The sequence below is a fragment of the Coregonus clupeaformis genome, unplaced genomic scaffold (genome assembly GCF_020615455.1).
Source record: "Coregonus clupeaformis isolate EN_2021a unplaced genomic scaffold, ASM2061545v1 scaf3009, whole genome shotgun sequence".
In the NCBI taxonomy this organism is placed as follows: domain Eukaryota; kingdom Metazoa; phylum Chordata; class Actinopteri; order Salmoniformes; family Salmonidae; genus Coregonus; species Coregonus clupeaformis.
In genome coordinates, this window is record NW_025536463.1 from 30705 (window position 1) to 49232 (window position 18528).

The 18528-nt window shown below is 45.5% G+C and overlaps 1 protein-coding gene across 3 annotated transcripts in view; it reads right to left on the reverse strand.

Moving 5' to 3' along the window:
• LOC121537113 (stimulated by retinoic acid gene 8 protein homolog) overlaps positions 1 to 17277 on the reverse strand; it is a 30889-nt gene extending 13612 nt beyond the window's left edge. For 2 of the 3 annotated variants that reach the window (XM_045220005.1, XM_045220003.1), the window contains exons 1-7: positions 17191 to 17277; positions 16814 to 16980; positions 13688 to 13763; positions 13517 to 13598; positions 12920 to 13084; positions 5083 to 5374; positions 1538 to 1599 (exon numbers count right to left, since the gene is read on the reverse strand). In XM_045220005.1, coding sequence (XP_045075940.1) covers positions 1538 to 1599; positions 5083 to 5374; positions 12920 to 13084; positions 13517 to 13598; positions 13688 to 13763; positions 16814 to 16978 — 842 coding nt within the window. In that variant the 5' untranslated portion in view covers positions 16979 to 16980; positions 17191 to 17277. The remainder of the gene's footprint in view (positions 1 to 1537; positions 1600 to 5082; positions 5375 to 12919; positions 13085 to 13516; positions 13599 to 13687; positions 13764 to 16813; positions 16981 to 17190) is intronic. The other variant, XM_045220004.1, reaches the window with a different exon arrangement.
• Positions 17278 to 18528: the final 1251 nt, after the last annotated feature.

The following is an 18528-nucleotide window of genomic DNA, read 5'->3' on the forward strand; positions in this document are numbered from 1 at the left end:
AGAGGTATTGTGGAGTCAGAGGTCTGGTGGAGGGGAGTCAGAGGTCTGGTGGAGGGGAGTCAGAGGTCTGGTGGAGGGGAGTCAGAGGTCTGTGTGTGGTGGTGAGGTGCGCAGTGTTTTCCATTAGTGACGGCTGTCGGCTAATCAGTCGGTTACAGACTTCATATTAAACTAGGCTACTTTTCATTTAAAAGTTTCAATTCACTAGTCCGTTGAGCCCTCTCCTGCTAGAATGAACATCTTCTAGTGATCTATTAATAGGATAGGCGCCTGTCAGTATAAAAGGGAGCGATGAAAGGGAAACGCAGTCAAATTTCTTTACACAGAGGGAGAGAGAACATGATGCTAGGAGGGAGAGAGAACATGACGCTTGGAGGGAGAGAGAACATGATGCTAGGAGGGAGAGAGAACATGATGCTAGGAGGGAGAGAGAACATGACGCTTGGAGGGAGAGAGAACATGATGCTAGGAGGGAGAGAGAACATGATGCTAGGAGGGAGAGAGAACATGACGCTAGGAGGAAGAGAGAACATGATGCTAGGAGGGAGAGAGAACATGATGCTAGGAGGGAGAGAGTCTAATTCCACGACTTCCTAATTATTGTTTTCTGGCACATCATTTATTTATTCATTTATGTACTTGAGGAAAACACTGGGTGCATGCTGAAATAGAGGACAGCTGTATCTGCTCTGTGGCCCCTGTCCTAGAGGAGAGCTGTATCTGCTCTGTGTCCCTGTCCTAGAGGAGAGCTGTATCTGCTCTGTGGCCCTGTCCTAGAGGACAGCTGTATCTGCTCTGTGCCCCTGTCCTAGAGGAGAGCTGTATCTGCTCTGTGCCCCTGTCCTAGAGGAGAGCTGTATCTGCTCTGTGCCCCTGTCCTAGAGGAGAGCTGTATCTGCTCTGTGGCCCTGTCCTAGAGGAGAGCTGTATCTGCTCTGTGGTCCTAGAGGACAGCTGTATCTGCTCTGTGGTCCTAGAGGAGAGCTGTATCTGCTCTGTTCCCCTGTCCTAGAGGAGAGCTGTATCTGCTCTGTGCCCCTGTCCTAGAGGAGAGCAGTATCTGCTCTGTGGCCCTTTCCTAGAGGAGAGCTGTATCTGCTCTGTGGCCCTTTCCTAGAGGAGAGCTGTATCTGCTCTGTGCCCCTGTCCTAGAGGAGAGCAGTACTGACGGTGATTGATGAGTTCCATCGGGACGCGGCAGACACGGTCTACGTGAGGAGACTGTACCCACCGACCCCGAGGATGGCACACACACACAGAGAGAGAGAGAGAGATGGGTACAGGAGCAGCCACACTAGATTAAGGTCCTCATTCCACATCCTGTCATCTTAGAAAGCCTCAGTCATCCCCCCACTCCATCCCTTCAATCCCTGCCTACCCCTTCCCTCTTCCTCACCCCCTCTTCCTCTCCCCCTATATTTGATGACACTGAAGGACACCGTTATAGGTGATTACAGATGACATCTTACTGTTACGATAGCTTATGACAGACCGCTGTGTAATGAAATCAGTGTCTATGTGTAACACGTGAAAATACCTGTCCTCTGAAGCAGAGTCCATCTCTTTCTTCACCACATCGTAGGCATCCTGAAGCAGGTCCTGGCAACAAAACAACAATCAATCAATCAAACAACAACAACGTGGAACGGTCGTAACAAGATGGCTGAAACAAGTGGAAGCTACAAGCTTTAGCTCAGCCAGCCTTCCATCAGTCACTATGGGGACGATACCGTTCCATTTCTCCAGACTGTGGTGTGACTGTGGGTAGTGTGACAGTCCAGTAGAGATAACGAGGGGTGGACTTCTAGACAGGGAGACAAAACCCACCAAAGCCGTCACAATGCTGGCTCTTAAAACGGCTAACCCTATGGTCTATTGTCTTTCTCCCCTGAAAGCCTAAAGCAGGGTGCCTTCGCCCCCCTTTCAGATGGATTAGCAGTGGCATCTGTCCTGGGAGAAGCCTACTTGGAGATAGGGATGAAAGGAAGGAGAGAGAGAGAGACAGAGGGATGGAGAGACTGAAACAGAGAGAGATACAGCCTGATAATCATCACTATTAGAGAGAGATACAGCCTGAAAATCATCACTAATAGAGAGAGAGAGAGAGAGAGAGAGAGAGAGAGAGAGAGAGAGAGAGAGAGAGAGAGAGAGAGAGAGAGAAGGCATCTGGTGTTGTGAGATAAGGCCCCTTCACTCTGAACACTGTCTGGAGAAAGGGAGCCACAGCTGGGAGCACAACTCACTATCTGGAGAAACAGCTGGGAGAGCAGCTCACTGACTGGAGAAACAGCTGGGAGAGCAGCTCACTGACTGGAGAAACAGCTGGGAGAGCAGCTCACTGACTGGAGAAACAGAGCAGCTCACTGACTGGAGAAACAGCTGGGAGAGCAGCTCACTGACTGGAGAAACAGCTGGGAGAGCAGCTCACTGACTGGAGAAACAGCTGGGAGAGCAGCTCACTGACTGGAGAAACAGCTGGGAGAGCAGCTCACTGACTGGAGAAACAGCTGGGAGAGCAGCTCACTGACTGGAGAAACAGCTGGGAGAGCAGCTCACTGACTGGAGAAACAGCTGGGAGAGCAGCTCACTGACTGGAGAAACAGAGCAGCTCACTGACTGGAGAAACAGCTGGGAGAGCAGCTCACTGACTGGAGAAACAGCTGGGAGAGCAGCTCACTGACTGGAGAAACAGAGCAGCTCACTGACTGGAGAAACAGCTGGGAGAGCAGCTCACTGACTGGAGAAACAGCTGGGAGAGCAGCTCACTGACTGGAGAAACAGCTGGGAGAGCAGCTCACTGACTAGAGAAACAGCTGGGAGAGCAGCTCACTGACTGGAGAAACAGCTGGGAGAGCAGCTCACTGACTGGAGAAACAGCTGGGAGAGCAGCTCACTGACTAGAGAAACAGCTGGGAGAGCAGCTCACTGACTGGAGAAACAGCTGGGAGAGCAGCTCACTGACTGGAGAAACAGCTGGGAGAGCAGCTCACTGCCTGGAGAAACAGCTGGGAGAGCAGCTCACTGACTGGAGAAACAGCTGGGAGAGCAGCTCACTGACTGGAGAAACAGCTGGGAGAGCAGCTCACTGACTGGAGAAACAGCTGGGAGAGCAGCTCACTGACTAGAGAAACAGCTGGGAGAGCAGCTCACTGACTGGAGAAACAGCTGGGAGAGCAGCTCACTGACTGGAGAAACAGAGCAGCTCACTGACTGGAGAAACAGCTGGGAGAGCAGCTCACTGACTGGAGAAACAGCTGGGAGAGCAGCTCACTGACTGGAGAAACAGCTGGGAGAGCAGCTCACTGACTGGAGAAACAGCTGGGAGAGCAGCTCACTGACTGGAGAAACAGCTGGGAGAGCAGCTCACTGACTGGAGAAACAGCTGGGAGAGCAGCTCACTGACTGGAGAAACAGCTGGGAGAGCAGCTCACTGACTGGAGAAACAGAGCAGCTCACTGACTGGAGAAACAGCTGGGAGAGCAGCTCACTGACTGGAGAAACAGCTGGGGAGAGCAGCTCACTGACTGGAGAAACGAGAGCAGCTCACTGACTGGAGAAACAGCTGGGAGAGCAGCTCACTGACTGGAGAAACAGCTGGGAGAGCAGCTCACTGACTGGAGAAACAGCTGGGAGAGCAGCTCACTGACTAGAGAAACAGCTGGGAGAGCAGCTCACTGACTGGAGAAACAGCTGGGAGAGCAGCTCACTGACTAGAGAAACAGCTGGGAGAGCAGCTCACTGACTGGAGAAACAGCTGGGAGAGCAGCTCACTGACTGGAGAAACAGAGCAGCTCACTGACTGGAGAAACAGCTGGGAGAGCAGCTCACTGACTGGAGAAACAGCTGGGAGAGCAGCTCACTGACTGGAGAAACAGAGCAGCTCACTGACTGGAGAAACAGCTGGGAGAGCAGCTCACTGACTAGAGAAACAGCTGGGAGAGCAGCTCACTGACTGGAGAAACAGCTGGGAGAGCAGCTCACTGACTGGAGAAACAGAGCAGCTCACTGACTGGAGAAACAGCTGGGAGAGCAGCTCACTGACTGGAGAAACAGAGCAGCTCACTGACTGGAGAAACAGCTGGGAGAGCAGCTCACTGACTGGAGAAACAGCTGGGGGAGAGCAGCTCACTGACTGGAGAAACAGAGCAGCTCACTGACTGGAGAAACAGCTGGGAGAGCAGCTCACTGACTGGAGAAACAGCTGGGAGAGCAGCTCACTGACTGGAGAAACAGCTGGGAGAGCAGCTCACTGACTGGAGAAACAGAGCAGCTCACTGACTGGAGAAACAGCTGGGAGAGCAGCTCACTGACTGGAGAAACAGCTGGGAGAGCAGCTCACTGACTGGAGAAACAGAGCAGCTCACTGACTGGAGAAACAGCTGGGAGAGCAGCTCACTGACTGGAGAAACAGCTGGGAGAGCAGCTCACTGACTGGAGAAACAGAGCAGCTCACTGACTGGAGAAACAGCTGGGAGAGCAGCTCACTGACTGGAGAAACAGCTGGGAGAGCAGCTCACTGACTGGAGAAACAGCTGGGAGAGCAGCTCACTGACTGGAGAAACAGCTGGGAGAGCAGCTCACTGACTGGAGAAACAGCTGGGAGAGCAGCTCACTGACTGGAGAAACAGCTGGGAGAGCAGCTCACTGGCTGGAGAAACAGAGCAGCTCACTGACTGGAGAAACAGCTGGGAGAGCAGCTCACTGACTGGAGAAACAGCTGGGAGAGCAGCTCACTGACTGGAGAAACAGCTGGGAGAGCAGCTCACTGACTGGAGAAACAGCTGGGAGAGCAGCTCACTGACTGGAGAAACAGCTGGGAGAGCAGCTCACTGACTGGAGAAACAGCTGGGAGAGCAGCTCACTGACTAGAGAAACAGAACAGCTCACTGACTGGAGAAACAGAACAGCTCACTGACTGGAGAAACAGAACAGCTCACTGACTGGAGAAACAGAACAGCTCACTGACTGGAGAAACAGCTGGGAGAGGTGATTTTAGGGAGAGAAAAGTGCCTTTACTGTAAGACGTTGTGCCCTAACCTCTTCATAGGAAGGAGAGGAGGCTGTGAGACGTTGTGCCCTAACCTCTTCATAGGAAGGAGACCAGGCTCCCTGACTGTCTGCCTGAGTGGAGGGGTGGAGCGTGAGGTGAAGGTGGGTGTCAGGACCAGGATCAGGGGGTCCCTCCGCCGGCCCTTCCCAGCCCAGGGTGCTCTGCTGTGGGGGACAGGTCTGGTAGGCTGCCCGGCGCTCTGGAGAGAAGCTATCCCACAGGCCTGAGATAGATTCAGATACTACAGACAGCCCAGTCTGTCCCGGGCTCAGCACACCACTACAGATCAACTTCTCTAATGTCTGTCTGTAGAACAACAAGTACCTGGAGAGAGAGAGAGATGAGGGAGAGGGAGGGGAAGAGAGAGAGATGGGGGAGAGGGAGGGGGGAGAGAGAGATGGGGGAGAGGGAGGGGGGAGAGAGAGATGGGGGAGAGGGAGGGGGTGGGGGAGAAAGAGAGAGATGGAGGAGAGGGACGGGGGGGGAAAGAGAGATGGGGGAGAGAGAGAGAGAGAGAAAGATGGGGGACAGGGATGGGGGGAGAGAGAGATGGGGGAGAGGGAGGGGGGAGAAAGAGAGAGAGATGGGGGAGGGGTGGGGAGAAAGAGAGATGGGGGAGATGGAGGGGGGAAAAAGAGAGATGGGAGAGAGAGAGAGAGATGAGGGACAGGGAGGGGGGAGAGAGAGAGATGGGAGAGGGAGGGGGGAGAGAGAGATGGGGGAGAGGGATGGGGGAGAGAGAGAGATGGGGAGAGGGGAGAGAAATGGGGAGAGAGATGGGGAGAGGGGAGAGAGATGGGGGAGAGATGGGAGAGATAAGGTATAGAGCTGTGTGTACTCTACACTATTACTGTAGTCTACTATGGATAGCAACATTACTGTAGTCTACTATGGATAGCAACATTACTGTAGTCTACTATAGATAGCAACATTACTGTAGTCTACTATGGATAGCAACATTACTGTAGTCTACTATGGATAGCAACATTACTGTAGTCTACAATGTATAGCAACATTACTGTAGTCTACCATGGATAGCAACATTACTGTAGTCTACTATAGATAGCAACATTACTGTAGTCTACTATGGATAGCAACATTACTGTAGTCTACTATGGATAGCAACATTACTGTAGTCTACTATGGATAGCAACATTACTGTAGTCTACTATGGATAGCAACATTACTGTAGTCTACTATGGATAGCAACATTACTGTAGTCTACTATAGATAGCAACATTACTGTAGTCTACTATGGATAGCAACATTACTGTAGTCTACTATGGATTGCAACATTACTGTAGTCTACTATGGATAGCAACATTACTGTAGTCTACTATGGATAGCAACATTACTGTAGTCTACTATGGATAGCAACATTACTGTAGTCTACTATGGATAGCAACATTACTGTAGTCTACTATGGATAGCAACATTACTGTAGTCTACTATGGATAGCAACATTACTGTAGTCTACTATGGATAGCAACATTACTGTAGTCTACTATAGATAGCAACATTACTGTAGTCTACTATGGATAGCAACATTAGTGTAGTCTACTATGGATAACAACATTACTGTAGTCTACCATGGATAGCAACATTACTGTAGTCTACTATGGATAGCAACATTACTGTAGTCTACTATGGATAGCAACATTACTGTAGTCTACTATGGATAGCAACATTACTGTAGTCTACTATGGATAGCAACATTACTGTAGTCTACTATGGATAGCAACATTACTGTAGTCTACTATGGATAGCAACATTACTGTAGTCTACTATGGATAGCAACATTACTGTAGTCTACTATGGATAGCAACATTACTGTAGTCTACTATGGATAGCAACATTACTGTAGTCTACCATGGATAGCAACATTACTGTAGTCTACTATGGATAGCAACATTACTGTAGTCTACTATGGATAGCAACATTACTGTAGTCTACTATGGATAGCAACATTACTGCAGTCTACTATGGATAGCAACATTACTGTAGTCTACTATGGATAGCAACATTACTGTAGTCTACTATGGATAGCAACATTACTGTAGTCTACTATGGATAGCAACATTACTGTAGTCTACTATGGATAGCAACATTACTGTAGTCTACTATAGATAGCAACATTACTGTAGTCTACCATGGATAGCAACATTACTGTAGTCTACCATGGAAAGCAACATCACTGTAGTCTACCATGGATAGCAACATTAATGTAGTCTACTATGGATAGCAACATTACTGTAGTCTACTATGGATAGCAACATTACTGTAGTCTACTATGGATAGCAACATTACTGTAGTCTACTATGGATAACAACATTACTGTAGTCTACTATGGATAGCAACATTACTGTAGTCTACTATGGATAGCAACATTACTGTAGTCTACTATGGATAGCAACATTACTGTAGTCTACTATGGATAGCAACATTACTGTAGTCTACTATGGATAGCAACATTACTGTAGTCTACTATGGATAGCAACATTACTGTAGTCTACTATGGATAGCAACATTACTGTAGTCTACTACGGATAACAACATTACTGTAGTCTACCATGGATAGCAACATTACTGTAGTCTACCATGGATAGCAACATTACTGTAGTCTACCATGGATAGCAACATTACTGTAGTCTACTATGGATAGCAACATTACTGTAGTCTACTATGGATAGCAACATTACTGTAGTCTACTATGGATAGCAACATTACTGTAGTCTACTATGGATAGCAACATTACTGTAGTCTACTATGGATAGCAACATTACTGTAGTCTACCATGGATAGCAACATTACTGTAGTCTACTATGGATAGCAACATTACTGTAGTCTACTATGGATAGCAACATTACTGTAGTCTACTATGGATAGCAACATTACTGTAGTCTACCATGGATAGCAACATTACTGTAGTCTACCATGGATAGCAACATTACTGTAGTCTACTATGGATAGCAACATTACTGTAGTCTACAATGGATAACACCATTACTGTAGTCTACTATGGATAGCAACATTACTGTAGTCTATTATGGATAGCAACATTACTGTAGTCTACTATGGATAGCAACATTACTGTAGTCTACTATGGATAGCAACATTACTGTAGTCTACTATGGATAGCAACATTACTGTAGTCTACTATGGATAACAACATTACTGTAGTCTACAATGGATAACACCATTACTGTAGTCTACTATGGATAGCACCATTACTGTAGTCTACTATGGATAGCAACATTACTGTAGTCTACAATGGATAACACCATTACTGTAGTCTACTATGGATAGCACCATTACTGTAGTCTACTATGGATAGCAACATTACTGTAGTCTACTATGGATAGCAACATTACTGTAGTCTACTATGGATAGCAACATTACTGTAGTCTACTATGGATAGCAACATTACTGTAGTCTACTATGGATAGCAACATTACTGTAGTCTACCATGGATAGCAACATTACTGTAGTCTACCATGGATAGCAACATTACTGTAGTCTACCATGGATAGCAACATTACTGTAGTCTACCATGGATAGCAACATTACTGTAGTCTACTATGTATAGCGACATTACTGTAGTCTACCATGGATAGCGACATTACTGTAGTCTACCATGGATAGCGACATTACTGTAGTCTACTATGGATAGCGACATTACTGTAGTCTACCATGGATAGCGACATTACTGTAGTCTACTATGGATAGCAACATTACTGTAGTCTACCATGGATAGCAACATTACTGTAGTCTACTATGGATAGCAACATTACTGTAGTCTACTATGGATAGCAACATTACTGTAGTCTACTATGGATAGCAACATTACTGTAGTCTACCATGGATAGCAACATTACTGTAGTCTACCATGGATAGCAACATTACTGTAGTCTACCATGGATAGCAACATTACTGTAGTCTACTATGTATAGCGACATTACTGTAGTCTACTATGGATAGCGACATTACTGTAGTCTACCATGGATAGCGACATTACTGTAGTCTACCATGGATAGCGACATTACTGTAGTCTACCATGGATAGCGACATTACTGAGGTCTACTATAGATAGCGACATTACTGTAGTCTACTATAGATAGCAACATTACTGTAGTCTACTATGGATAGCAACATTACTGTAGTCTACTATGGATAGCAACATTACTGTAGTCTACTATGGATAGCAACATTACTGTAGTCTACCATGGATAGCAACATTACTGTAGTCTACCATGGATAGCAACATTACTGTAGTCTACCATGGATAGCAACATTACTGTAGTCTACTATGGATAGCAACATTACTGTAGTCTACTATGGATAGCAACATTACTGTAGTCTACCATGGATAGCAACATTACTGTAGTCTACTATGGATAGCAACATTACTGTAGTCTACTATGGATAGCAACATTACTGTAGTCTACCATGGATAGCAACATTACTGTAGTCTACTATGGATAGCAACATTACTGTAGTCTACTATGGATAGCAACATTACTGTAGTCTACTATAGATAGCAACATTACTGTAGTAGCAACATTACTGTAGTCTACTATGGATAACAACATTACTGTAGTCTACTATGGATAGCCACATTACTGTAGTCTACTATGGATAGCAACATTACTGTAGTCTACTATGGATAGCAACATTACTGTAGTCTACTATGGATAGCAACATTACTGTAGTCCACTATGGATAGCAACATTACTGTAGTCTACTATGGATAGCAACATTACTGTAGTCTACTATGGATAGCAACATTACTGTAGTCTACCATGGATAGCAACATTACTGTAGTCTACTATGGATAGCAACATTACTGTAGTCTACTATGGATAGCAACATTACTGTAGTCTACTATGGATAGCAACATTACTGTAGTCTACTATGGATAGCAACATTACTGTAGTCCACTATGGATAGCAACATTACTGTAGTCTACTATGGATAGCAACATTACTGTAGTCTACTATGGATAGCAACATTACTGTAGTCTACCATGGATAGCAACATTACTGTAGTCTACTATGGATAGCAACATTACTGTAGTCTACTATGGATAGCAACATTACTGTAGTCTACCATGGATAGCAACATTACTGTAGTCTACTATGGATAGCAACATTACTGTAGTCTACTATGGATAGCAACATTACTGTAGTCTACCATGGATAGCAACATTACTGTAGTCTACTATGGATAGCAACATTACTGTAGTCTACCATGGATAGCAACATTACTGTAGTCTACTATAGATAGCAACATTACTGTAATCTACTATGGATAGCAACATTACTGTAGTCTACCATGGATAGCAACATTACTGTAGTCTACTATGGATAGCAACATTACTGTAGTCTACTATGGATAGCAACATTACTGTAGTCTACTATGGATAGCAACATTACTGTAGTCTACCATGGATAGCAACATTACTGTAGTCTACCATGGATAGCAACATTACTGTAGTCTACAATGGATAGCAACATTACTGTAGTCTACTATGGATAGCAACATTACTGTAGTCTACTATGGATAGCCACATTGTGGAGTTTAAATTCTAATTTCAAGCTCAGGAGGGCAACTATCATAGCTGTTTTATGGAGGTTATAAATCAGTTTGCCATTGGTGAAATGAATGAGCCCTTTTTAAATCACTCTCCATGGTCAGAGGTGCCACCAGCTATAAGTCCCCCTCGTGCCAAGTCCTTGATCCCCAGTCACAGGCCAGGAGAGCACTAACTCACCGCACTACGGACAGTTTAAAACATCTCAACGGAGACAGGACATCCAACAGACGCAATCAGCCGAGGGGTGAAACTCTGGCTGCGCAGATGGAAAAATGCCTTCAGTTGAATTTGGTCTTTGTGGGGAGTAGCTTCAACAGAGACTAAAGATAAGAGAGAGTTGTACCTCGGGGGAAGTATATTCTGTTGTCACTCATTCTGTCAATAAGTCGGTCTTTCATCAGACCTGCTTTTCACTGAACGTTTAATAAAGTCACCGTGTCCCTTTAAAAGTAACAGAGAAGGCCAGTTTCCCCCAGATACAGATTAAGCCTAGTCCTAGACTACGTGCTTTTTTAGTGTTAGAAAATGGGTTCATCTGTATCCGGGGAAACCAGCCCAAAGAGTGTGTGAGTGGCCCATTGTCCGGGAGAACAAGTCCCATTGTGAAACAATGCTTCATAGCCTCTCGACTGATGGAATACCAGTCCATGGAGATACGTTTGACTCGTCGTGGGGTAGCAGTCTATTGATCCATTTGTATAATTTAGTGGAATTAAATTGGCGCGTGTGTTCAGCAGTGGTGGTCTAGTGGCGTTTCAGATGAGGGAGGACCAATTTTTGTTTTCATGAGCATGACCTTATTTCTATTACAGCATGTTGGATGACTCTCATTCATATTCCATTCACCCAGTTGAATGTAACATCGATAGGTTTAGGCTGCTACATGAAACTCGAATTTTTCCCTATACCCATCATGAGGTTGCTACAACCTAGCCTATGAATGAAAGTTTACAACGTAGGTGGGCACATGTCGAGAGACAAATTTGAGGTGCCAGACAGTGAAACATGGACAGACAGTGACATTCAACACCGTCTGGCACACTCTTGCCTGCATCTAGCTGATCTAGGGTGTAATCATTAGCCCAACAGTTGCAAACGAGAGTTTCTATTGGACAAATTCAGGTATTGTTTATCCCCGTTCTGTTCCGTTTGCTTCCGTTTTAAGAAACGTTTTTCCCCAACAGAAGCGGCAGGAATGAATACACCCGCGTGATCAGGCGTAAACACAGTTCACTCTCATAGCAGCCACGTTGTATTCCTGCTCTTCCCTTCGCTTGTGGACTTCAACGCACAACACATCAGCTGTACGTGACCAGGCGAAAAAAACACCTTTCCAAGCCAAACCTGTATAAACAGCCTACATCATTTTCACCATATTAGTGCTATATTGGTGCTACAGAGGGCTGTAGAGGCTACTGTAGACCTCCTTTGAAGCTTTGGAGCTAGTTTGTTTCCCAGTTTCCCCGGTTGTCTTGAACGCACTGAAGTCAAGACATTTCCCCGAGTAGTTTTGAACGCGGCATCAAACTGTTGCAAGCGTTACGACACACCACTTTGCAATGAGCTGGAAGGCAGTATGCATTTTGTAAACATATACTTAATTGTTTGAAACTTGAAACGTTTTAATCCACATTATGAGGCGTGTCTTAACCTTGCTCCAAAGTAGCCTATTAGATCTACTCTCTTTTTTCTGCCCAATTGGTAGATACAGTCTTGTCCCATCGCTGCAACTCCCCTATTTCTTTCTCAACAAGCTGACCAATAGAATAGGTGGGCTAATCTTTTCTACTCTACTAGCTTGACATAGGCTGGTGATTTAGCTGTAGTCCTCTGTAGCTCAGCTGGTAGAGCACGGTGCTTGTAACGCCAAGGTAGTGGGTTCGATCCCCGGGACCACCCATACACAAAAAAAATGTATGCACGTGACGTAGTCGCGGATAAAAGCGCTGCTAAATGGCATATTTATTATTATTATTTAGCTGTTCGTTACTCGTCTTGTTGGCTGAGGAAAAGTAAATGTGGACAGTTATTCTAACATGTTCAAAGTGCACATCGGAATTCGCTAAGAAGAAACGCACGTCGTTGCATCCTCGACTTGCGTGTTCTGTTAATGTGAATTACCATCATCTAAATGTGATTTGTGTCATTCTGAGGGCCGTGGGTGGACGCCCTAAATCAGGTTATAAACCCAATGCATATGGGTCTGGTCAATTTCTCAAATGTCCGGTAAATTAAAAATATCCGGCGCCGCGGAAACCCTGGCACGCGCCCCCCACCCTTCAAACTCCAGGATGTTGGTTCGAGAGTTGACGGACGTCTGAGAGGGGGCGGAGTCATCCCGAGTCTCCTCCACAGAGTCTTCCTCGCTGGTCTCAATCAGGTCCTCTCCGTCAGCCCCGCCATGACGTCTGTGACCGCCAGGTCTTCTGGAGCGCAGGGAGCTGAATGGGAGGGAGGGAACATGTTTTAATGTAAGACTGGAAAAAGAAGCCAATTGACATCTACAATAAATTGATTTGACATGTGTGTCGTGTGTAAATAACTGTAGTAGTTCAATAACATGGGTAGATGCTTCCTCCCAGTGGTCATCTATACTAACTGCAGGGAAAGGGGATACCTAGTCAGTTGCACAACTGAAATGTGTCTTCAGGGGGCTGCCACGTCTTATAACGTCCATGTCATCGGCGCACAGGGAGCAGGTGTTGTTAACTGCCTTGCTCAAGGGCAGAACGGAAGATTTTTTCCCCCCACTTTGCCAGCTCGGGGATACGAACCAGCAACCTTTCAGTTACTGGCACAACGCTCGTAACCACTAGGCTACCTGCCGCCTACGCTTAGTACCAGTATCTAGTGTTTTGTCAATGGTAGTCTACCTGCTGTGTGACTGCAGCCTCCGGTACTCTGCCCTGACTTCATCCAAGCTGCACGGCCCATCTTCATTGCCGAGGAATATCCCTAAACACGTCGGGTGAATAGAAACGGACCACTTTATCACAGAACATGTTGTTGCTGTACACGTCAAAATGGCACATGGCTCCTCTCACCTTTCAGTGACAGCAGTCTGCTCAGGTAGGCTTCCTGCTCTTTGAGAAATCCTTTGGCATGGTCCAAGATCTTCCACTGACCGATGAGACAACATTATAATGACTTTAAAATTCAAAGCATTCAACTGATTTTTTCTGATTTATATTTAAAAAAAATCCTAAATACCAATTTATCCCAGGTAGGTGAAGATCTACCTCCGTCACCAGGTAGGTGAAGATCTACCTCCATCACCAGGTAGGTGAAGGTCTACCTCCATCACCAGGTAGGTGAAGGTCTACCTCCATCACCAGGTAGGTGAAGATCTACCTCCATCACCAGGTAGGTGAAGATCTACCTCCATCACCAGGTAGGTGAAGTTCTACCTCCATCACCAGGTAGGTGAAGATCTACCTCCATCACCAGGTAGGTGAAGATCTACCTCCGTCACCAGGTAGGTGAAGATCTACCTCCATCGCCAGGTAGGTGAAGATCTACCAGCATTATCAAAGATGGCTGTTTTCACCACGGCCGGAAATGTAACTTCCCAAATCCAAGGGCGGCGCATTTGCTCGTTCACGAGGTTACGACTTGCTAACGTTACTTCGGCTTTCACAGGTCGACCAAACCAATCTAGCTAATATCAAAGACAGTAGGCAGGTTTCCAACAAAATAGTGTGTAATGGAAAAATTGCAGATATAGGAGACATTTTCTAATGATCGACAACATTGTTATCCATTTGACGGGGTGGACTTTCTTTTATCGAACCTTCTTTATTTGCGAAAACAAATGATGGAAACGGTGTTCTTCGAATAAATGATGATTGCCGAATCATTTTGAAGGTACAAGGGGAACGTGATGTCACCACGTCGTAGCCTAAGTATGAAGCTCCATTCCCCATTTAGTTCTAAACGCCTACTGCCTGCTAAATCTATTTTTCAACTATAAAAATGATGTTTCTTTGCAGGACCCTTTTCCTGACTTTTAAAGCATGCCTGAATTGCTTCGCCTCGCTTTTCTGGTTGGCTGGATGCAGATTTCACCATCAAATTATTTCAGATCTACAGGAGTGCAAGTTTCACCAGGTCATGGACCATGGCAGTATGTTGGCACATGACAATTATTAGAACATGTCAAATATTAGTAAATTATTACATATTCTATTAATGCTGGCTTTTGCGGGCTACAGACAGGGCTGTTATGGGTTAATGGAAACAGACAGGGCTCTAATGGGTTAATGGAAACAGACAGGGCTCTAATGGGTTAATGGAAACAGACAGGGATCTAATGGGTTAATGGAAACAGACAGGGCTGTTATGGGTTAATGGAAACAGACAGGGCTCTAATGGTTAATGGAAACAGACAGGGCTGTTATGGGTTAATGGAAACAGACAGGGCTCTAATGGGTTAATGGAAACAGACAGGGCTCTAATGGGTTAATGGAAACAGACAGGGCTGTTATGGGTTAATGGAAACAGACAGGGCTGTTATGGGTTAATGGAAACAGACAGGGCTCTAATGGGTTAATGGAAACAGACAGGGCTCTAATGGGTTAATGGAAACAGACAGGGCTCTAATGGGTTAATGGAAACAGACAGGGCTCTAATGGGTTAATGGAAACAGACAGGGCTGTTATGGGTTAATGGAAACAGACAGGGCTCTAATGGGTTAGATGGAAACAGACAGGGCTGTTAAAATGGGTTAATGGAAACAGACAGGGCTCTAATGGGTTAATGGAAACAGACAGGGCTCTAATGGGTTAATGGAAACAGACAGTGCTCTAATGGGTTAATGGAAACAGACAGGGCTGTTATGGGTTAATGGAAACAGACAGGGCTCTAATGGGTTAATGGAAACAGACAGGGCTCTAATGGGTTAATGGAAACAGACAGGGCTCTAATGGGTTAATGGAAACAGACAGGGCTCTAATGGGTTAATGGAAACAGACAGGGCTCTAATGGGTTAATGGAAACAGACAGGGCTGTTATGGGTTAATGGGAAACAGACAGGGCTCTAATGGGTTAATGGAAACAGACAGGGCTCTAATGGGTTAATGGAAACAGACAGGGCTCTAATGGGTTAATGGAAACAGACAGGGCTCTAATGGGTTAATGGAAACAGACAGTGCTCTAATGGGTTAATGGAAACAGAGATGGTGGCCATTGTGTGATATTATTTAAGATTTTCTGATCAACTGATGAAAGTCCGAAATTTCAGATTGAAGCACGCACATATTGCTAGCTTAGAGGGGATCCATATCAGCGTTAGCCACGCTAGCTTCGCCCTCATCTGGGTGCTAGCAAATTAACAAGCATGCTAGGTACTGCTACTAGGTCTCAACGGCCAATCCAGTAGGGGCTGGAACACTCATCAAGTTTGCCTGGCGACACGAAAGTGTTAGGCCTGATCACTGACGATGATGAGACAGCCCACAGGGAGGAGGTCAGAGACCTGGCAGTGTGGTGCCAGAACAACAACCTCTTCCTCAACGTCAGCAAGACAAATGAGCTGATGGTGGACTACAGGAAACGGAGGGTCAAGCACACACGGGGCTGTATTGGAGCAGGTTGAGAGCTTCCAGTTCCTCTGTGTCCACATGAATCATCATGGTCCACACACACCAACACAGTCCTGAAGAGGACACGACACCTCAGGAGGCTGACAAGATTTGGCATGGGCCATCCCGAGTGGCGCAGCGGTCAGAGGAAGGCTCTAAAAATGGTCAAAGACTCCAGCCACCCAAGTCATAGACTGTTCTCTCTACCGCATTGCAAGCAGTACCAATGCACCAAGTCTGGAACCAACATGACCCTGAACAGCTTCTAAATCTTACTAGCAACTGACCGAAATACAGAAAAATCGACATTTTTTTTTCTAAATTAGTGCTGTTTGAATTTGATAAAATGCGGGACATAACTGCTTGGTTGTGGGACGCGTGACAAAGGGCCAAAATGCGGTCACCCTAAAACCCACTGTGAGTACATTAGCTAGCTAGCCCAAAATCACACCCTCTCTCTCTACCCAGCAACAGTTATCTAGCTAACTAGTTGCTCTATAGTAGCTGACCAAAAATATTTTCGCAACAGTAGCTACACACAAAGGAGAGGAAAGGACGCTACTTTAGATTGTTAGACATCCATTTAGATACCTTAGCAGGCATCTTGTAGGATGTGGGACAGACGACGGTTTTGAGTGTCTCGAACAAGGTGGCTAGGTTGGCTCGGTGTCGGGCCTGCAGAGCCCGCCTTCTCTCCTTCTGATGCTCCTCGATGTCCCGCTTCCTCCGGGGACCCGCACAACCTCGACTGGACATCCCTGATTGATGGTAAACGGGACACCACACTGGTTAACCGAGTTGTTCCTCTTCCCCATTGTTTGGGTTATTATAACGGGTCTCGAAAAAGATGGCTACCTAGCACTGATGGCTGACGTTAACGTTAGGGCGCTGATGATTAGCTAGCTAATGCCGCGCTAGCTAGCAAACGTTTTAGCTACTGTTAGCTACTTGTTATGTTGCTTCCTTACCTTTTGAAATCCTTTAGAAATGTATGTTAGCAAACTGGCAAACGTTTTCTGTTCATGTAATGGCAAATAATCTTGTGTAATGATTTTTGATGCGGATGTAGCCAAAGTGCTTGGCTCCAACCGTCCAATCACCAGGCCGTATTGAGATCCAGCAGGCGGCAGCGGTCGGTCTAGTCGTCGTCTTCAGGTGAAGGTTGGAAACGACTTCATCAGGTGGATAACTTTGCCAGCTAGCGACGTTGTTCGTGATAGCGAAAGTCACACTTTTATTTAAAACGGTACAAAGGCGGGTTTGGTCATATACTTAGCTGATGCAACGTATTTACTTACCGGTATTTTAAAAATAGTGGTTGATATTTCACCTGAAAAGATATCCGGTCAGGAAGGAGAGGAGTAACTTTATTCTGCCCAGCCTGAGCACTGCACAGGTATGTCTTTCACAATTATATCTAAATCAAATGCATTGACTAATTTTCAGAGTTAATATTATAGAGTCAGTCTACACTTTTTACCCTAAATGACCTATTGTTACTGTATTATCACCAAGGCCCTAGACCCTTTACTATAGGGCTTATAATAAAGACTGCTTTACCAAGGCCCTAGACCCTTTACTATAGGGCTTATAATAAAGACTGCTTTACCAAGGCCCTAGACCCTTTACTATAGGGCTTATAATAAAGACTGCTTTACCAAGGCCCTAGACCCTTTACTATAGGGCTTATAATAAAGACTGCTTTATCAAGGCCCTAGACCCTTTACTATAGGGCTTATAATATAGACTGCTTTACCAAGGCCCTAGACCCTTTACTATAGGGCTTATAATATAGACTGCTTTATCAAGGCCCTAGACCCTTTACTATAGGGCTTATAATAAAGACTGCTTTATCAAGGCCCTAGTCCCTTTACTATAGGGCTTATAATAAAGACTGCTTTATCAAGGCCCTAGACCCTTTACTATAGGGCTTATAATAAATACTGCTTTACCAAGGCCCTAGACCCTTTACTATAGGGCTTATAATAAATACTGCTTTACCAAGGCCCTAGACCCTTTACTATAGGGCTTATAATAAATACTGCTTTACCAAGGCCCTAGACCCTTTACTATAGGGCTTATAATATAGACTGCTTTACCAAGGCCCTAGACCCTTTACTATAGGGCTTATAATAAATACTGCTTTATCAAGGCCCTAGACCCTTTACTATAGGGCTTATAATATAGACTGCTTTACCAAGGCCCTAGACCCTTTACTATAGGGCTTATAATAAATACTGCTTTACCAAGGCCCTAGACCCTTTACTATAGGGCTTATAATAAATACTGCTTTACCAAGGCCCTAG